The following is a 22,907-nucleotide window of genomic DNA, read 5'->3' on the forward strand; positions in this document are numbered from 1 at the left end:
CAGAAAGCACCATAAGCAGTGTGTCTGGCTGTTAGAGGTAGGGAGGGGTGAGCAGTGTCTTCGCTCAACAAACCAGCCTACCTCCCAGCCCGGGGCGCAGGCGGTTGTCGTAGCCATCCAGCAGTCTGTCCAGGATCCGGGTGAAAATGGTGATGTTGTCTCTACTGTCGTCAGGCAACGGCTCTCTGTGCCCAACCACTGCCCTGCAGAGTGAGAGAGAGGCAGAGCGAGCGAGAGAGAGAGAGAGAGAGAGGCGAGAGAGAGAAAGTGTTAGATTGAATACAGCAGACATCTTTGAGTCTTTCCTGTAGTATTGGTTCCTCCGGCTCCTCAGATCAGCCATGGGAAATGCACTAAATAGAAAAAGCTGTCCGCAGCTTCACTTTGTGCTCATTATCAATTTCATGTTTACAACGAAATCTGGCCAAACCATTGGAGTAACCACTGTTGTTTCCAACCACTGAGAGAGTTGTAGGGTTAACTGAACCTTTTTCTAATTCAACCTTCAGAGTCCTGGCTACCGCATTGATTGAGACCCAAACATGTTGGGATTTAATTTTGGGCGTCGTGTGGCAGCACATCACTCTCAGACATGGAAAGACTGATTGAAGTCCAAAAGGATTAGTCACAGAACTGCTGCCGGTCACAGAGCTGCTGCCGACTGTCACGGATCCCTCCGGAACTTTCATCACGCACACCTGTCCCCTATTCCCACTGATTAGTATTTGTATATATGTGGCCTTTGATTTCCATGGTCTTGTCGATTATTGTTACAATGTCCGTTGGTTGTGTGAGTGCTTGTGCTGTGTGTTTTGGGCTTTCATGCCCAAAACACTGTTATTTATTCAAGGTTATCCTCACTCTTTTGTGTGGGATTCAATCCTGTGTTTTTGTTACGTGTTTGTTTGGTCTTCGTCCCCGTGCCTTTACACGGCACGCCGTAATATGGGCTTAATAAACTATTACGCATTCCTGCGTCCATCTCCCGTCCCTTCATGCCAGCGTGACACCGACCGACAACTCAGTCACAGAGCTGCTGCCGACCGACAACTCAGTCACAGAGCTACTGCCGACAGACAACTCAGTCACAGAGCTACTGCCGACAGACAACTCACAGTCTCAGAGCTGCTGCCGACCGACAACTCAGTCACAGAGCTGCTGCCGACCGACAACTCAGTCACAGAGCTACTGCCGACAGACAACTCAGTCACAGAGCTACTGCCGACAGACAACTCACAGTCTCAGAGCTGCTGCCGACCGACAACTCAGTCACAGAGCTGCTGCCGACCGACAACTCAGTCACAGAGCTACTGCCGACCGACAACTCAGTCACAGAGCTGCTGCCGACCGACAACTCAGTCACAGAGCTACTGCCGACAGACAAATCAGTCCCAGAGCTACTGCCGACAGACAACTCACAGTCTCAGAGCTGCTGCCGACCGACAACTCAGTCACAGAGCTGCTGCCGACCGACAACTCAGTCACAGAGCTACTGCCGACAGACAACTCACAGTCTCAGAGCTGCTGCCGACCGACAACTCAGTCACAGAGCTGCTGCCGACCGACAACTCAGTCACAGAGCTACTGCCGACCGACAACTCAGTCACAGAGCTACTGCCGACAGACAACTCACAGTCTCAGAGCTGCTGCCGACCGACAACTCAGTCACAGAGCTGCTGCCGACCGACAACTCAGTCACAGAGCTACTGCCGACAGACAACTCAGTCACAGAGCTACTGCCGACAGACAACTCACAGTCTCAGAGCTGCTGCCGACCGACAACTCAGTCACAGAGCTGCTGCCGACCGACAACTCAGTCACAGAGCTGCTGCCGACCGACAACTCAGTCACAGAGCTACTGCCGACAGACAACTCACAGTCTCAGAGCTGCTGCCGACCGACAACTCAGTCACAGAGCTGCTGCCGACCGACAACTCAGTCACAGAGCTGCTGCCGACCGACAACTCAGTCACAGAGCTGCTGCCGACAGACAACTCACAGTCACATAGCTGCTGCCGACCGACAACTCACAGTCACAGAGCTGCTGCCGACCGACAACTCACAGTCACAGAGCTGCTGCCGACAGACAACTCACAGTCACAGAGCTGCTGCCGACAGACAACTCACAGTCACAGAGCTGCTGCCGACCGACAACTCACAGTCACAGAGCTGCTGCCGACAGACAACTCACAGTCACAGAGCTGCTGCCGACAGACAACTCACAGTCACAGAGCTGCTGCCGTCAGACAACTCACAGTCACAGAGCTGCTGCAAACTCTGCCTCAGGGTTTTTTCCTCCTTCATTCTGCATAATATCCCCGAAGTGACAAACGAGGTCCTGAATATGCAGTCAACCTCCGCTTCCTTAATTACTTTAAATATGCCAGAGCAATTATCTCTTTGTGGGCCTGGCCACCGTTCCCCAGTGAACAATGTGCTGGTGAGACGGAGAGGGCACCGTAGATGAGCTAATGAGTGCCATTTTCAATCAAACTCAGAGCCCCTGAGGGACTGACCTCTGACCTGTCTCCAGATTACCCCTATCAACAAGAATGTCTAAGGGCCACTAATAGCTAGCGGCAAAAGTCATTTATACGCAGGCATGCACCACCCATAAACACTCTCACAGGAACACAAATACATACAGCCTTACATGTGCAGCTGTGCGTTCAAATACATTATACAGGTACGTCTACCCTTCACGTAGTACACTATAAGGATAAACAAACACAAGCCCTCAACTGGCAGACAGACTAGAAATGGTGATGTTTCAAGGGATACGTACATTAGGTGTCCATCTGAAATCTCCTTGTCAGTATACCAGTACTAACAGCACAGTTAAGGCAATGTCATAAAAGGAAGGACAGACAGAACATCACTTTTGTACGTGTGTCTATGTGTGTGTGCATGCGTGTGGCACCTTGACGTATGAACTACTATTTGTTTTTCACATCCAATCTCAGACGCCAGTCAAAGCCAAAGGGGCCTCTGCTGAAAATGAATCAGGTCTGAGTGATAAACACAGCAGAGCAACATAGAGGAGAGAGCGGGAGAGAGAGAGGGAGAGAGAGAGGGAGAGAGAGAGAGAGAGAGAGAGAGAGAGAGAGGGGGAAAAGGAGAGGAGATAAGGAGAGAGGGGGAAAAGGAGATAGGGGAGAAGAAGAGGGAGAGAGAGGGGAGAAGAAGAGGGAGAGAGAGGGGAGAAGAAGAGGGAGAGAGAGGGGGAGAAGTGGAAAATGAGATGAGGGGAGAAAGAGAGGGGAGAAGGAGAGAGGGAGAGAGAGGGGGAGAAGGTGAAAGGGCGAGAGAGAAAGAGAGCGAGCAAGAGAGAAAAGGAGAGGAGAGCGAGAGAGATGGGGAAAAAGAGAGAACGAGAGAGGGAGAGAGAAAGAGAGAGAAGGTGGGGAGGGGAGGAGAGGAGAGAGAGATTAGGGAAAATGAGAGGAGGAGAGAGGGAGAGGAGGAGAGCGAGAGAGAGGAAGAAAGAGAGAGAGAGAGAGAGAGAGAGAGAGAGAGAGAGAGAGAGAGAGAGAGAGAAAGAGCGAGAGAGAGAGAGAGAGAGAGAGAGAGAGAGAGAGAGAGAGAGAGAGAGAGAAGTTAAGAAGGAGAGAAGGAGAGAGAGGGAAAGAGAGGGAAGGAAAAAGAGCCGCACTGTGTATAACTCCACCGACATCTAATTAAATTCCTTGAGCTTTAAGAGGGCCTGCATCCTCAGAAAGCTTCCCCCAATCCCCCCCACGCACAACTCTCCTTCCTCCTTCGCTCCCTCTCCTCTCGCTCCCTCCCGCTCTCTGGAGTGTGCCGTGGGGGCTTATAGGGAGGCTTGTTACTGATTGACTGATAAGGACCCCGAAATCTGTCCACTGCTGGAGTGGCTGGGCCCACGCCCTCATTGTTTTGCTACTGGGTACCGGAGGCTGCCAGAATCCAATGGAGAGGATTAGTGGGCCCCGGTCGGAGCTGCCTACAAATGACATTTTGAAAGCTGATGATTCTCCCCAGCGTGCTGTAGCTACAGGGGCCCTGCTTCATTTACTTACTATGGCAAGGGGAAATTAAAGGAAAGACAACCGCCATCTACCTCCAACAGGGGGGTATGAATGACATGGAGGGGGTACATGCCCTCATCAATAAACTCTTAATTAACAACATTTCTATTCCAGAATCAACCAACCCCCTACTGCCACCCATCAGCACCAAGGGTAAAACCCTCCCTAGCCAACCCACTCACACATCTCCTCAGCCCCAGCCCATCACCAACCTATTGATACTTATATGCAGCATATCACACAACACATTGTATCCGACAAAGACATACCTGCTATCATTCAATGGCTTCACAATATGCCTGATTTTCCTTTGTTGGCCTTGTCTTTTTAGTGTCTTCCAATTGTCTGTGCTCAGAGGAGATAAGGCCTCCAGGAGAGAAAGGGAACAGGTTGAACAATGGTTGCTAATGCAGCATTGATTGACTCAGGGGCAGATGCCACGTCGCAGCTCAATAATGACCAACATTTCTGTTCATTCTTCTTTCATCTAATTGAAGCTAATGAGGGACAGATGCGTGTTGGGCGTGCGCTTTTGAAGAAGACTCAGTAAACTTAGCTCAGACTTTTATTAGGAGTACTCACGACACTCTGCCCATGTAGAATCTCTGGCCTACTGGTAGGTAAATGCAATGGTCAAACACTGAATCTTAAAAAGTACTCAGAGTTTACAGTGAGTGAGTTTACAGTCCTATTTTTTTTTTAAAGGCGTGAGGGAGAGGGCGAGAATTAAAAGATGAGAAAATTTGTAGAGATTCTGCTATCACATCTACAGCACTAGGGAGCAGCCACTAAACAACACCATGTGTCTGCTTTTCCCTTTCCTTCAGAGGTTAAATGCTGCCATAGAAACAGCAGCCCCTATCGTCCCCCATTTCAAATCTGTTCCGCTGACTTCTAGAAGGCTATCCAGGAAACTGGAACAAGCGTCACTCTCAAACATCCTTGTAAACAAGCAGCTATATAAAAACAAACAAATGTGTTTATCTTGCCATGACCAAACGGACAAAAGTTGTCGTCAGTGGGATGTTGTGAGTCAGTGACAGGAACATACAACCGAGTCTCACTGATAAGACGGCAACATACAGTGCAAACTATTCAGAAACACGGACTTTTTTTCCACATGTTGGTACGTTAGAGCCTTATTCTAAAATGTATTACATATTTCACTCTACACACAATGTCGCATAATGACAAAGCAGAAACAGGTTTTTAGAAATGTTTGCAAATGTTTAAAAAAAGAAGGTATTCAGACCCTTTGCTATGAGACTCGGAATTGAGCTCAGGTGGGTCTTGCTTCCATTGATCATGCTTGAGATGTTTCTACAACTTGATTGGAGTCTACTTGGTGTAAGTTCAATTGATTGGACATGATTTGGAAAGGCACACACCCATCTATATAATGTCCCACAGTTGACAGTGCATGTCAGAGCAAAAACCAAGCCATGAGGTTGAAGGAATTATCCGTAGAGCTCCGAGACAGGACTGGGTTGAGACACAGATCTGGGAAAGGGTATCGAAAAATGTCTGCGGCATTGAAGGTCCCCAAAAAACACAGTGGCCTCCATCATTCTTAAAAAGGAAGAAGTTTGGAACCACCAAGACTCTTCGTAGATCTGGCCACCCGGCCAAACTGAGCAATCGAGGGAGAAGGGCCTTGGTCAGGGAGGTGACCAAGAACCCGATGGTCACTCTGACAGAGCTCCCCAGAGTTCCTCTGTGGAGATGGGAGAAGAAGAACAACCTTGCAGAAGGACAACCGTCTCTGCAGCACTCCACAAAATCAGGCCTTTATGTTAGAGTGGCCAGACGGAAGCCACTCCTCAGTAAAAGGCACATGACAGTCCGCTTGGAGTTTTCCAACATGCACCTAAAGGACTCTCAGACCATGAGAAACAAGATTCTCTGATTTGATAAAACCAAGATTGGACTCTTTGGCCTGAATGCCAAATGAATGAATGAATATTCATATTTGTCCTATCATAGTAGCTCAAAATTGATCAGAAATTACTACTTTGCTTTGCTCTTTTGTTTTTTGTTCTTCCTCCTCCTTGTACCCCTATTTTTACAGTACTGTACCCTGCATCTCACAAACTTGTCCTTTGTCTATGTGATACTGTAATTCTTGTTCTTTGTTGATATGAACCTGCAACCAGTCAAAATCTATTGAGTAGTCAGTACTGTTAATACAGTTTTTCTCAGTCGCTTTGGTGCATTTCTTAGATCAAAAGTGAAATTCTTGATACTACTTGTACAAATTCCAAATCATCTAGTCACTTGTGCACATCATTAAAGCAACGTCTTATTCCTTTGAACAAATTGCAATTGATAATGTACAAGTGTCAGCTTTTTTTCCACATTATCAATTGCTCATGTAATGTTGATCAAAATATAGTAGAAGGTTCTCTGTTGAATAGTCTTACCCCTCAAAACATCTAGGCATTCGTTCCTTGCATAAGCCATTACATGCAAAATTGTTAAACTATTTGTCATAAACTGTCAAACATAGTTTTACACCTTTCTATTGGACCTTTTGTACAAAAACGTGAATTGATGAATCGTGCAGGTGAAATTGACCCTCACTCATGAAGGAATGTAAAGTGTTAGTTCAACCAACAATCAACCAGTTGTCTAAATTGCTCGAAGGTGCATCTCATGAAGAATCAATTGGCAAGCATATATAGACAGACCACAACACAGAGTTGCAATTTTCCAATAATGGATGGACCAGGAAATGAACAGGGTCAACAGCCAAGAGGAGGAAGAAGAGGAGCAAGGATGCGTGGTGGAAGGCAAAACAGAGGAAGAGGCAGAAGAGGACATAGGCGCATATCTGATGACATAAGGGCCACTGTTGTAGACCATGTTGTCAATCATGGCCTTACAATGGCTGAGGCGGGTCGAAGGGTCCAGCCGAATATTGGGAGATCAACAGTGTCCTCAATAGTTCAAACGTTTCGAAGAGAGAACAGGTATGTCCACCAATGTACAGTGCACTGTTACTGTATATAAGCACTATACTGTATACTTCCTACATGCTTCATATAACAGTAGTCCACTTGTATTTCACAACATACAGAAATATATTCTATACAGATACATAATGACCTTACATGCACCCACCTGTATGTTTTACAGTCAAATGTGTGTTCGCATAGTTTTTGTCTATGTGAAAGTGTGCGATGCATCACTGCATTTTTCCCCACATAGGACTGCAAGATTACCTCAAACCGGTGGCAGAGGATGCCTTTTCACACCTCAACAGGAGGAGGCTACTTGCACCATGGTCCGAGCAAACAATGCCATGAGACTCAGGGAAATACAAAGGACCATTATAGAAGACAACGATGTCTTTGAAAACATCCATACGGTTAGCATCTCAACCATCGACAGAGTGCTGCATAGAAACCAGATGAGTATGAAACAGCTGTACCGTGTACCATTCCAAAGGAATAAGGACAGAGTTAAGGAGCTATGGTACCAGTATGTACAGGTAAAACATATATCTATGTAACTACTTTACAGCAACATTTTATAGTGATACATAGTACAGTATGCATAAACTGCACACATTTCCATTGCTGTGGAAGGAACATGCAATATATGTACATTTTATGGCACTCTTCCTTACCAAAACAAATTCAACTGTGTGTTCTGGGATATAGCGTATAATGGAGTTGGAATCAAGTGAACCCTCTCACAACTTTGTATACGTGGATGAGGCTGGCTTCAACCTGACCAAATGCAGAAGGCAGGGTCGGAATATCATCGGTCACAGAGCTACTGTGGATTTGCCAGGCCAACGGGGAGGAAATATCACCATGTGTGCTGCTATTTCGGAGCATGGTGTCCTAACCTATATCCCCCTTATAGGGCCATACAACACCCAGCATCTACTCAACTTTTTAGAGACTCTCTACAGGGCTCTCATCCCTGATGATGAGAGGGGTCTGTTTAGAGAGGATTTGCCAAAGTATGTGGTCATTTGTGATAATGTGAGTTTCCATCGATCAAACATCATAAGGCAATGGTTTGTGACCCACCCGAGGATGCTCATAGAATTCCTCCCACCTTATTCACCATTCCTTAACCCAATTGAGGAGTTATTTTCAGCATGGAGGTGGAAGGTGTACGATCGTCAGCCACACACACAGATGACCCTGCTGGCTGCAATGGATGCAGCATGTGAGGACATCACAGTAGACGCCTGCAGAGGATGGATAAGGCATTCCAAAAGATTCTTTCCACGTTGCATTGGAAGGGAAAATATCTGGTGTGATGTGGATGAGAATATGTGGGCCTTAGGAGTGGTTTCCTGTGTTTCTTTCTAATTGACTTTTTTTTCCTTTGTGCCCCTTGGGTTGTCCAGTCTCTTTCAATCAATAACCCACATACAGTAATATGTAAATAGTACTGTTGAAATTGATATATGACATAGAAGTGCAGCCTTGTGCATTTTCAATACAGTACCTGTCATCCAAACTGTAGCCTAAGTTTACATCAGGTAATAGTGTCAAAGTACACAGTTACATTTACAACGTGCCTAAACATTTTGACGACCTTGTTCGTGAACAATGACTCAATGACTTATCATTCTGTTGACACTGACATGATCATTGGCATGAATATTTACTTTTGAGAGATGTACTAAGGATTTTTAGTGACTGACTAGCTTTAGAAACATATCTATTGTATATTGCAGTTTGTACAAATTGTTCTGAGAAATGCACTTATTATTTTGCACATGTTAGGGATGATGTGAAAAATGCACCAAAGCGACTGAGAAAAACTGTAAATGGAAATCACAATGCTCAGGGCCATACAATTTGTCCATTGTACAGTATACAGCCTACAATGCACTGTACTACAGTCTCCATTCTCAGACTTTCTCCTTTCCACCTCCAACAACCTGTTTGCTCTCTGAACTGGCTTATATTGGTTGTGTCGCATCATTTGAAACAGGTTAAATCCATGTTGAGTGGTTGTGTTCAATCAATGACATGTGTTCTCTATTTGTATTTGATTGTTGCCACTTATGTTTACCAGTATGGATGACATGTGCATTAGACTGCAGAATGTGTTTTGAGAATGAGAATGTGTTTAGAGTTTTGCTGAAAAGTCTAAGTGAGATCTGCAAATTGTGTTTTACTATGTGAAATTGTTTAAGGTATTGACAACAGACTGCATAATTTGCTAAATGAGTCCAGGCAACTGAGAACTTTGTTCAGCCAATGGGTTTTAGTGTTTTAGCAATTGAGAAAAACTGTAAAACAAGGCCTACCTTCAAACTCAGTGCCTCTTTGCTTGACATCATGGGAAAATCAAAATAAATCAGTCAAGACCTCAACAAAAAAAATGTCGACCTCCACAAGTCTGGTTCATCCTTGGGAGTAATGTCCAAACTATAGTAAGCAAGTATAAACACCATGGGACCACTCAGCCGTCATAACGCTCAGGATGGAGACACGCTCTTTCGCATAGAGAAAAACATACTTTGGTGCGAAAAGTTCAAATCAATCCCAGAACAACAACAAAGGACCCTGTGAAGATGCTGGAGGAAACAGTTACAAAAGTATCTGTATACACAGTAAAACAAATCCTATATCGACATAACCTGAAAGGCCGCTCAGCAAGGAAAAAGCCACTGCTCAAAAAACACCATAAAAAAAGCCAGACTACGGTTTGCAACTGCACATGGGGACAAAGATTGTACTTGGAGAAATGTCCTCTGGTCTGATTAAACAAAAATAGAACTGTTTGGCCATAATGACCATCGAGGAAAAAAGGGGAGGCTTGCAAGCCGAAGAACATCATCCAAAGTTGTGGCAAAATGGCCTAAGGACAACAAAGTTAAAGTATTGGAGTGGCAATCAATCCTATAGAAAATTTGTGGGCAGAACTGAAAAAGCGTGTGCGAGCAAGGAGGCCTACAAACCTGACTCAGTTACACGAGCTCTGTCAGGAGGAATGGGCCAAATTTCACCCAACTTATTGTGGGAAGCTTGTTTGAAGGCTACCCGAAATGTTTGACCCAAGTTAAACAATTTAAAAGGCAATGCAAATACTAATTGAGTGTATGTAAACTTCTGACCCACTGGGAATATGATGAAAGAAAGAAATCATTCTCGCTACTGACATTTCACATTCTTAAAATAAAGTGGTGATCCTAACTGACCTAAAACAGGGAATTTTAACTTGGATTACATGTCAGGAATTGTCAAAAACTGAGTTGAAATGTAATTGGCTAAGGTGTATGTAAACTTCTGACTTCAACTGCACATACTATGGGGGTTGAAGGCACTTTTAATGCAATATATCTAGCTCTTTGTACAGCATGTTTAAGTGAATGAGCTGGGGAATGTTAAAATGTGTTGATCCCAAATAGACTTGGAGAATGAATCAATAACTCTTTAGAATAAACCGCAGTTTGAGTGCTTTGGCAAGTGTTGTGTACAACAGAGTCAGATGTAATCTGATCAGCCTGCCAAATGCAGGTAAATGTAACTTCCTAGAAGACGCTCTTCAATTGTCTTCTGCATGTTTAATGGTGGTGTTCTCTGTCCTCAACACTGAGCAGATCTAGTAAACGTTGTTTAGTGCTTGGCAGATTGCACCCGAAACTACACCATTGGCCAAAATACAACTCAGAAACAGTGTACTGATCCAGGAGTCCTTCAGCACAAACCCAATGTAGTAATCCTTGGTTTATCTGTTGGATATGCCTAAGTGTTGAGCCAAACCAGAGCCATCTCTGCCCGGCAGCTGCTGCTGCTCCTCTAGCCCTCCACGGTCTGGCAAGCAGTCAAACACACTGGATCTGGACTCTGGGGCCTCTGAGGAACATGTAACCTCGCTCATTTACATCACCCATTTGATTACAGACAAGATCCTCTGACCACAACCCCATTCTAGTAGCTCCCCACTCCCCAGAAGTGCCAGGGTAAAATCGGGTTATCATGATCAGAGTCACATCATGCAGCCTTATACATCATGCAGCCTTATACATCATGCAACCTTACGCATCATGCAGCCTTACGCATCATGCAGCCTTACGCATCATGCAGCCTTACGCATCATGCAGCCTTACGCATCATGCAGCCTTACACATCATGCAGCCTTACGCATCATGCAGCCTTACGCATCACGCAGCCTTACGCATCACGCAGCCTTACGCAGCACGCAGCCTTACGCAGCACGCAGCCTTACGCAGCACGCAGCCTTACGCATCACGCAGCCTTACGCATCACGCAGCCTTACGCATCATGCAGCCTTACGTATCACGCAGCCTTACGCATCACGCAGCCTTACACATCACGCAGCCTTATACATCATGCAGCCTTATGCATCATGCAGCCTTACACATCACGCAGCCTTACGCATCACGCAGCCTTACGCATCACGCCGCCTTACGCATCACGCAGCCTTACGCATCACGCAGCCTTACGCATCACACAGCCTTACACATCATGCAGCCTTGCACATCATGCAGCCTTACACATCATGCAGCCTTGGCCAAACGTTTGTAGAACAACTAAAGTTGCACAAATAACTCTAAATTAAGCATACAGGAGGACCTATTTCTTTGTTAACCGCTCAACATAGAATAGCCACATGTGCGCACTCCCTCAACTCGTTTGGAGAAAATACACTATTTTATTCAGCTTTGTTCAATTGTATTCTTCATACTATACTACATAGATTTATTAGACTTTTTAACATGGAGATGTTCCAAAAGTCAGCATCAGTGGCTTGTAGACTGTGTGGAAGCCAGGAGACACTAAATGTGTTTATGTTAATTAACGGTTAATTACCGTGAGACCGACAGTTATTTGCTTGACAATCACCGGCTGGCGAAATTTCATAGCCCTTGTTAGGGTCCAAGAGCTTGGATAAGCCTTCAACTGACAAACCTAGTCAGGCTCTGTGAGTCAACTAAACAAGAAGAGAGGACCAGCTCCTGTCAAACCAGACAACATACAGATGTTACAACCATACTGTAGTCTGACAAGCATGGTGAAATAACATCCCGAGGAGGTTGGAAAGTAAAAAAATGTATGCTCACAACTGACTCTGATCTGTTTATTTTTGTCCCTCAAACATTAAAGTGCTTTGTGTCCTTGGTTTAGCGCCTTTGGCTAAATTAACATCTAGTGAGAAGAGTATTAATTAATGAAATATACAGAAGCATGCATAAAACATGTTTTTTCTTCTGTTGGGATAATTATTACTAACGTTTTACGAAGGCAGAATGCAACTCCTAGGGGCTTTCTTCATATTAGTTTCTCCTCTTTCAACTTCATTATTATTTCAGTAAAACTTTTCAGCTTTTATGGAGCAGCCCCTGTTGTTAAATGAACATTGTCTAACTGACTCGCGTCCCGGAGAACTTTTATCATGCTTTACTAAAGCGCCCTGCTTTGCAGACACTCAATCTTGATGCTTCACTTATTTTCGGCTATTCCCTTGTGTTCAAGCCAATGAGGCATGTTGGCATACCAACAGACAGGGTGCTGTAGGATAATTCTCAAGCAGTGCATGCTCCAACAGACTGGCTCATTGACTGGCTTTCAGATGGAAGGATTTCAGCAAGCCCGTGTGGATCTGGAGGTATGCTGGATCATACCAATAGCTGTGAATTCCAACATAAGAGTTCACAGTGCATCAAGAAAGCGGACTGGCTTGTATTAAACCACTGTGAAATTGGAGAATATTCGCCAGTTGCGACTGAAAACATAATGTAACAAAACAATGCCTCTATAGGAGAAAACATTTGTTGTCGGATTAAGCTGGGATCAATGACTAACGAAGCTCAACTTCATGGCAGTGTAACATGGCATAGATAAACTCTGGCACAGCCATTCTCTGCAGCACACAAGGTGGTGAATCATCCATTGAGTCAACTCGCGTCACTGGTCAGTAAGGAGACCGACATCCATCCCCAGTTGCTCTGGAGCAGGATTGAGTTCTCTGTGTTCCACAGTGCAGCTGTGCAGACACACCCTCTGGAGGATCCACTCCGGCTCTAATCTGATTGTTCACCAATTAGGAACTTTGAAGCTGACAGATCAATTACTCAATATATAATCAACACAATGCCGCTGTTAGTTATCCTATCTGAAATTCAGGTAATTAGCCAAGAGATCAATAAACTGTGAGCAGTACGATGAACTTGGGGAGATATGAGAGAATTTGAGATTGATAAACCCCTTTTTAAACAGCGTGGCTGTGGATCCGACTCTTCTGGACCCCTCTTTGCGACCACTAAAGGTCAGATGCTTCTGCGCATGTGCTGGATTCTCTACTTTACACAGTTTGTACTCTGTCCTGAGAACAGGCTACTCTGGCGAATGGTGCTAGTTTAACAAAGTTAGATCAAAGCTGAATCAATGTCTGCAAGATCACATATAATAGTATTGTAGCAGGGCCCGCTTCCACGAGGAGGTAACAGGGGGATTAACCCCCTCAGTTGAAACCTCTGCCCCATCAGTTTTAGTTTTTTACGTCCCTATATAAAATAGCAAAAAAGTTACAATGATTGGGAGACAGGTTGGCGCAAAAAGAATCAGTGTCAGTATAATGGACAGGATGCACTATGGTGTGTAGGGGGGCTATGGAAAGTCACTGGGGCGGATAGGTATGACTCCTTTGGGTTTCCATCAAAAGCGGGAAAAACGCTTCTTATCTGTGCAAGGCTAAGTGAATAAAGTGATACGCCTCCGCCTGTAATTTCTTCATTTTTAAGGGCGAGGTTTACCATTGAAGCTGCTTCACTTGAGTCTGCCTCACGCCCCACCACTACAAAGTTTAGTTAGCTAGCTGTAAAAATTGTTAGTTGTGACAGCATTGTGAAGTTCCTCTCTGACATTGAATGCACATGTTCGTAAATCGCAGAAGTAAGACTGGAGGCTACAGGGCTGCTGAAGGCGTTGATAGACCCCGGCTTTAAGTTTACAGCCAACATGGTGCACAGAATCCTCAGGCTTCTCTATCCTCCAAACAAATGACACACCACCAGCTGCAAGCAAACGTCAACATTATGTATGTACAAATCTCCAGCAATAAGCAGTGGACAGACAGTACAGTAGGCCAGCAGGACAGAGAAGACACTAATGTAAAATACTTTTTTTCAGCATGTTGGATGCTGTCATTGGTGAAATGTCAGAACGATTTAGCGAACGCAACAGCCAATTGGTGGAGAACCTGGGTGCACTTGAACAAGAGAGCCATGACCTTCTAGATGTGAAAATGTCAAACCACTGCTGGATCAGATTTGGTGGAAGCTGACCAGTTTTTGCCGACTGAAATCGCTTGCTCTGGCTCCGATGTGGACAAATGGACCCGACTTGAAACGATTCTCTGGGTGTCAGGTATGCGTAAATGCCTGCAAGGGAGTCAGGCACAGGAGAGCAGATAGTGGGTAGCAAACGGAGCCTTTTATTTAGGCGAACCAAAAGAAAATGGCACAACGAACACGAAATACAATATGGGTTGACAAAACCCAGCACAACCAGACATACGTGTGCATACATGAAACAGATAAACAATACCACACAAAGACATGGGGGAAACAGAGGGTTAAATACACAACACATAATGAGGGAAATGTGAACCAGGTGTGTGGAAAAACGAGACAAAACAAATGGAAAATGAAAAATGGATTGGCGATGGCTAGAAGCCCGGCAACGTCGACCGCTGAACACCGCCCGAACAAGGAGAGGCATAGTCTTCAGTAGAAGTCGTGACACTGGGTCTATCTCTGCTATGCCGACCGTGCTTACTGCACTGAAATATGGACTGGCATTTGGGGCGTCCATAGCTACAATTGAGGTCGGAAGTTTACATACACTTAGGTTGGAATCATTAAAACAAATTTTTCCACAAATGTCTTGTTAACAAACTATAGTTTTGGCAAGTCAGTTAGGACATCTACTTTGTGCATGACACAAGTAATTTTTCAAACAATTGTTTACAGACAGATTATTTCACTTATAATTCACTGTATCACAATTCCAGTGGGTCAGAAGTTTACATACACTAAGTTGACTGTGCCTTTAAACAGCTTCGGAATTTGGCTTTAGAAGCTTCTGATAGGATAATTGACATCATTTGAGTCAATTGGAGGTGTACCTGTGGATGTATTTCAAGGCCTAGACCTCAGAAGAAATGTGTAGAAGATGCTGGAGGAAACAGGTACAAAAGTATCTATTTCTACAGTAAAACGAGTCCTGTGTCGACATAACCTGAAAGGCCGCTCAGCAAGGAAGAAGCCACTGCTCCAAAACCGCCATAAAAAAAGCCAGACTACGGTTTGCAACTGCATATAGGGACAAAGATCATACATTTTGGACGAATGTCCTCTGGTCTGATGAAACAAAAATAGAACTGTTTGGCCATAATGACCATCGTTATGTTTGGAGAAAAAAGGGGGAGGCTTGTAAGCCGAAGAACACCATCTCACGGGGGTGGCAGCATCATGTTGTGGGGGTGCTTTGCTGCAGGAGGGACTGGTGCACTTCACAAAATAGATGGCTTCATAAGAAAGGAAAATTATGTGGATATATTGAAGCAACATCTCAAGACATCAGTTAAAGTTTGGTCGCAAATCGGTCTTACAAATGGACAATGACCCCATGCATACTTAGAAATTTGTGGCAAAATGGCTTAAGGACAACAAAGTCAAGGTATTGGAGTGGCCATAACAAAGCCCTGACCTCAATCCCACTGAAAATTTGTGTCAGGTCTGCTCCGCTCTTCCCCGCCCCCGACACTTGAGGACGCCAGGCTGCCCTGCATCACGCACTCCTATCATCCATTACGCACACTTGCCTTCCCTCGTCACGTGCATCAGCGATATTGGACTCACCCGGACTCACTCATCACCTGTTATTACCTCCCCTATATTTGTCAGTTTCCCAGCTCTGTTGCCTGCTTCTGCATTAATTGTTTTTTTGTTTGTATTACTAGTCTGCTGACGCTGTTCCTGTCTCGTTCCATGTCCGTTCTTTATTAAATGTTTGACTCCCCGTACCTGCTTCGTCTCTCCAGCATCATCCCATGTGACAATTTGTGGGCGGAACTGAAAAAGTGTGTGCGAGCAAGGAGGTCTACAAACCTGACTCAGTTACACCAGCTCTGTCAGGAGGAATGGGCCAAAATTCACCCAACTAACTGTGGGAAGCTTGTGGAAAGCTACCCGAAACGTTTGACCCAAGTTAAACAATTTAAAGGCAATGCTACAAAATACAAATTGAGTGTATGTTAACTTCTGACCCACTGGGAATGTGATGAAAGAAATAAAAACCTAAATAAATAATTCTCTCTATTATTATTCTGACATTTCATATTCTTAAAATAAAGTGGTGACCTAAAACAGGGAATTTTGACTCAGATAAAATTTCAGGAATTGTGAAAAACTGAATTTAAATGTATTTGGCTAAGGTGTATGTAAACTTCCGACATCAACTGTATATGGGAGAACTCATTTTCCACTTTGACAAACTGTGTTCAGTCAGCACAGAAGAAGTATGCTTCACCCGAGGAAAGCTCAACTAATCCAAGTGGCATTGGAGGAGGATTCTTACAAGATGACTTCGGGGAGAATGGAATGATCGATTACTCAGAAAGGTCCACAGAGAATCGAGGAGGCTGCAAACTCTTCTGAAAAGGTAAGAAACAATCTAGCTGGTTGGGTTTTATTAAAAATATTGGTGGCATAGCCAGTGGCATCATTTCAACAAAAAACCTAGGGTATGGAATGGCAAAATGACTTCCTTATCCAGCCTACGTTTTCAACTGGCATGCTTTATTGTGTTTAAGCATACAGTATCTGAGAGGACTTATATATTTCTGTTTTGTTTGTGTTTTGGGATTTTCTTACATTTTTTTCTTAACATCATCAAGGTGTAATGTGTCTATAATGTTTGTGGTGTTTTTTTACTTGGTTTAGTTTGTCATGGTGCTGATAGAGAACTGCAGAGATTTCAGGCCAACCTGTCACTTCTTGGTCAAAAGCACTCAAGGTTCTCGGCATTTGAACTTTTATGTTTATTGTGGTATAGTGTGATATCAGCAGAATTCAATATAATTCCAATGCAAAACCCAAATGACACCCCTTGGTATAGCTACATATGGTTATGTTTCATCACAGAAATAGATAGGCTACATTCTATTATGGTTTTCTTGGTAGCCTATTGTTTTTCGTGGTTGTAAATGGAACTGTACATATTGGAAACGTGTTTATGGTAGGCTGTCATTGCTTAATTGATTATGTGGGTCGAATTTGATTCACAGAAGTGAATTGTGCCATATCACAACGTGTTTCTGTACTCATGAGCAAGCAGCATTCATTTCTATGTTTGAAGCGGACCTGCATTGGCCGGTTTATTTGGCAAGACAGTTGTGCATGTCTGCAGCTCACTGTAGTAGGCTGTAGGCTATGTTTTGGTTATTTGGATCTCCATTTGCCTTTTGTTTACTGTGTGTGTTTACTGTTCATGTAACTAGCCTAAATGTAGATTGTGTCATGCCTTATTGATCTGATATTTTCTTTACTAGGCCTGCTTGGTACCGCTATATTCTTCTTTCACATTCATTCGTTCACAGTTGTCAGTATTCTAAGCCAAACTGCTATGCAGTATTTTTGTTTGCATGCATGAATAACTAGGTTATTACTTTCAGCATTTAGTTTGTATTATTTTGGTAAGACAGCTGTTCGTACAGCTGCATTCACATAGAGTAATTCACCTATTACAAACAGCCTATCTATGTTGTAGCCTGTTTTATAACATTACTGTAAGACAAAACACCAGCTCATTTCTTATGAGATTTTAGAATGACAGAGAAAAATTGGACCGCTCGCACTGTGGCCAAAAGTAGGCAAAATATCTCCTTTGATTGAAACTAAACACAGGTATGCTACAGTTTGTTAAAACCATCTGCTCTGACTGTACATAATTCAAAACAATACTGTAGGTTACTTCAAAACAACACTGTTTAACTCAAGAAGTTCTGAAGCATCTCTCTGTGAAACTGATATCAAATGGTTGGTATGCAGATGCTGCATGGACGTTTCACTGGTAAAACCTGAATAATTATCTTTCACGATTGGCAGTGAGAAATGTGACTGGAGGGTGAAGGTAAAGAAACGTGTGTGTAAAGTAAAGGTAAAGAAACACACCAGAATGCGATTCGGATCTTCAGCTCTGGGTAAAAGGGATCCAGGGGGGGGTGGGACAGGGTGGTTACCTACGGATTCACAGCATTGGCCTTAATTAAAGACATGCTCCAGTACTTAGGAGAATAGTAAGTATTTTTAAACCTCCAGCTTGTGCTGGATCTGTCAATGTGTAGTTCATATATCATCTTCTATGAGCAGAATTACTGTATTGCCTTAATTAGCCGCAAAATCCCTAGTTTGAAAGCGACTGCTGTCTGGAAGCTGTGCTGCACCATTTTCCCTACACCCCCCCCCCCCCCCCACCCCCCCATGTGGGCCAGCCCCCTAGCAATTCGAGATCCAGCCAATGAGATTCAGCCCTTCGCCATTTGAGTGACAGCTAGCAAGATTTACACACATCAGAGCGAGAGAGAAAGCAATGACGTGGTGCACATATCAGGGACCACTTTTGGCTCGTGGGCGCTGCCTTCAGAACTACAGGCTAAAAAGTACCGGAGAATCCCTTTAAATATTCCCTGTTGATAATGTGTGGGTGGTGCCTAACAGTGATATGCTTCTGCATGATATGCTCGGCCTTCTACTCCCAACTCTTGACTTGCAACAAAATATGGGGCAATAGTATTTGCGATGTAAAGATGCAATAGGATCATTGGTGTTGCATATCATGATATTGACACATACAGGTACTAGATCTACAGTATACTACCTGCTGTGTTTTACATTTATACATACAGTATAGCCTACCTTATTTCCCATTTGCTCCATTCCCATCTGAATGCTGAAAAATAAAATATACAGGCAGCCAAGTCATCCAACCGCATACAGAGTCTCACCACAAGTGAATACATTACCCTGGCCCAGCTCTGTAACACATTAACCTTGACAATGCCACCGTAACATTGACAGAATGTTCTCTGTCCACCAGGTCACATCTCAAAGTGACGCCCTTCCCTTCGGTCCTGTGAATAATGCATGTGAGTTGGGGTGAGAAGGGGAGAGGAGCCGGGGAACTTCAGAGGCGATCCATATGCAGGAATAGCTGGAGTAGACTTACGGCACTCCCCCCCCCCCCCCCCCCCCCCCCTCCCCCCATAGCCATTGATTAAGTGTCACTTTGGCCGGTGGCGTTGAAACCGATTCCAAACAAAACAGACAACAGAAGTGGGTCTGGCTGTTCACACTCGTTAGCCCGTGATTGCGCTGCGGAGGGCCTGGATTGGAGGCAAGGTTATAAGACCTCCGTACAATGGAAATTAACACAGGCTGCTCATTCATTTGTAAAATATGGATTGTTGCAAATAACAGTTTAATCAAGCCCTGCCTATCACCGAGTGTGTGCAGTAAGGGATTGCGGCGATACACAGAGTGACAGAACCTAATATAGGGGATTTGTCTGTGACAACTTTATCCATTAGCAAAGTCTCCTGCCTGTACTGTAGCAAAGCCGATTTGGAGCCCGGCGATGGTATCAGTGGGCATCAGGGAGGCGGCAGGACTCGGGGAGAGACAGATTTGCTGATGTGGAGAGATACTCTGGAGGTATAAGCACTCTGAAGTCTAAAAGGATTATTTACAAACGTGGTCATGGCTGGTACGGCTGTACACTTACATTTTCGGTTCAGATCCAAATTTCTCCAGACAGATACCACACCACAATAACCCCCGGCCCTGCTCCCCTCCACTTCCTACCAAAAAGGGGGAAGTCAGGTAAACCCTCAACTATAGCGCAAGTTTCAATAAAAACACTATAGTATGTCGTCTTTCAAATGATTGCACACATCTCGTTGTTATACACCGAAAGTATGGTTTGACTTAATCTACCTCGTCCCCCAGAAAGGATTCCTATTGAAGACGAGCATGCTCATCCCTAGTGTAACGATGTGCGCTGAGAGTTGGGAAACAAGTGCAGGGAGTGAGTGTTTTAATAAATAAACGCAACTTAACACGAAACAAGAACCACGAACAACACACAGACATGACAGTAGAACAGAAACACAATAACACCTGGGGAAGGAACCAAAGGGAGTGACATATATAGGGAAGGTAATCAGGGAGGTTAGTGAGTCCAGGTGAGTATGAAGACGCGCAGGTGCGCGTAACGATGGGGACAGGTGTGCGTAACGAGCACCCTGGTGACCTAGAGGCTGGAGAGGGAGCGACAAGTGACACCCAGAATCTTTTCACGTGTTTGTTTTCAACAACTTCATAGTTAAGAACATTATAACAACATGAAAGAAAATTAAGTGCATTCTACAAGAACCAATATCACTCCCTAAAAACCTCAATCTTATGGAACAATCCTTGAATAGATTTTCAGAATTCACTGATAAATTGGCCCACATGGAAAACTAAGGCATAGAAACAGTAAATTACATGATAACAGGAAATATGTTTATTTCCATGACAGAATTCAATAGCATGTTTGGACTGACACATGTAGACATTTTCAAATATATGCAACTTAAAAGTTGTATATTACGAAATTTCGACCTGAAAGCTTTTGGACATCAGAGCAATGTCGAGGGAATCCTATTTGTGTAATGATGTGCGCCGAGAGTCGGGAAGCAACTTCAGGGAGTTTAATACATTTAATATATAAATGAAACCAACGTCACACAAACAGTGCACCAACATGAGACAATGACGCCTGGGGAAGAAACCAAAGAGTGACATATAAAGGACAGGTAATTAAGGAGGTGATGGAGTCCAGGTGAGTGTCATAATGCGTAATTACGAGTTACGATGGTGACAGGTGTGCGCCATGCCGAGCCCAGAAAAAGATACTCAAATGATAGGTAACGTATAAAATCCAACTGACAATCTCTTAGAAAAAACTATTGGAATCAAGACTTAAAAATAACTGATATTGGCAAGGAGTGTTTCGAACATAACTAATGAAATTACAGTTAACGAAAATATAAGTTTAATCTAGTATAAACTAATGTATAGAATTTATTATTAAAAAGACAGATTTCACAACTTCGACAGCACAACGACAGAGTCATGTCTTAAGTGTAAAACTAACAAGGACTCAATAATTCATGCCTTCTGGGAATGCTATGAAGTCCAAAAAGTTATGGGCGGCGTTAGGAGGTTGGCTGTCAGAAGTTTTACAATGTAAATGTACTATTTATCCGTTTATCTGCATATTTCAAGGCATATGAGGGTGCGTGAAGATACCCAATAGGGTCGACCATACTTTTCTAGTCAATGACTTTAAATACCTTCTACTTAAAAACTGCAAATCAAATGATCCTCTATCACTACGACAGTGGATGAATCAAAGTATTATTATTTAAATATATAAAAAGTGTGGGCTATGGAAAATAATAGAACAGTTCAATTTGAAGCCATATGGCATAGAACACTGGAAGGTTCCAGAGGATGAAGGATGAGGGGGAGTGTGGTTATGAGACATACACAGTGGCGACCAGTCATTCAGGGCAGGTGGGGCTGAGCCCCACATTTTTAGCAAAAATAAATAAAATACATATTTATTTATAAAAAACATTTTTGAGGGTGGGCTTGACTGTTTTGCATGTTATTTTGGCATTAATACATGTCACACATCAGTTTGCAAACAATGTAAAAATCATGTATATCATTGAGTTAATAAAGCCGCATACAAACATGGTCTCTTTTTTGTTTTCTTGAGTAAGACAGCTCCAAAATGCAGGTGTTTCAGTCTAGCTCAGTGCTTTCTGTGGTGGTGGGGCAAGTCAGCAGAAAATATAGAGCGTTGCGCCATGATTGGCTCAGTGTTCTGTCACTCATGGGGACTTTACGTCACTGCCAAGTGTAAGAGGAGACATTGAAAATTCTAGCCCTGTGGCTGCTGCCGTTGGATTGGACTGATCATGTCAACATCATACTTTCACAATCTTAGCTAGCAGTCATCATCATGAATCAAGTCGACAATCTACTGGCAAATCTTTTTTAATCCTTGCCATATGAAGAAAAATTATGAAGAGAAATTATAGGTAAAACGTATCGGTACTCATCAGAAATTGAACATAAGCATTACACAACAAACGAGTGGTTTAGAAGGAATCAGTGACAGTGGCTGTGTGGTCCCAAATCTGGGATTAAGGGGCTCTTTTCCAAGTTTAAAATGATAAACATTCAACATTCGCCATGCTGTCAATGAAGCAGTCAAAACAACTGTTAACTTGACTTCAGTGAGTCAAGTGTTAACTCAGAGGACTGCCGCTACAGTTCTGACTTGGTGTACAGGGAGAGCACTGTAAGATGGGCCCATGTTCTGAATTCTGTTGCTGTACATTTAAAAAATGATCAACAAATAGTTATATTGACTAACGTTAAGTCCGTCCTAGCTCGCTCTTTGTCTTAAATCAAAATTAAGGATGGCGTCTTATGCGCTTGTCCTTCCCTTATGTCTTAGTTCGTACATCTCAATTGTCATTAGAAACCACATTGGTTTAAGCAAGTCAGCCATCAGCTATGTTTTTTTAAAGGCAGTAAATGAGGCTGAATGAACTGTTTCGCTGCCAGACAAGGCTCCGCTGTTAGCCAGGTGTAGCAGTGGTAAGATGTTGGGACTTAAGATGTTGGGACTTATGTAGGGCCCTAACAGTTTGCGGGGACCATTTGTCACTGTTATAGTGCAATTAAAGTATTGTTTAGTGTTGTGTTGTGACTTTGCTGGAATGCATTAAAACGTATTT

General features: G+C 43.7%; 1 protein-coding gene across 1 annotated transcript in view; it reads right to left on the reverse strand.

Moving 5' to 3' along the window:
- LOC109873138 (gamma-aminobutyric acid receptor subunit alpha-3-like) overlaps positions 1-22,907 on the reverse strand; it is a 160,485-nt gene that overhangs the window by 91,563 nt on the left and 46,015 nt on the right. The window contains exon 3 of the mRNA XM_031808572.1: positions 82-203. Within this exon, the coding sequence (XP_031664432.1) occupies positions 82-203 (122 nt within the window). The remainder of the gene's footprint in view (positions 1-81; positions 204-22,907) is intronic.

This window comes from Oncorhynchus kisutch, linkage group LG28 (assembly GCF_002021735.2).
Source record: "Oncorhynchus kisutch isolate 150728-3 linkage group LG28, Okis_V2, whole genome shotgun sequence".
Lineage (NCBI taxonomy): Eukaryota > Metazoa > Chordata > Actinopteri > Salmoniformes > Salmonidae > Oncorhynchus > Oncorhynchus kisutch.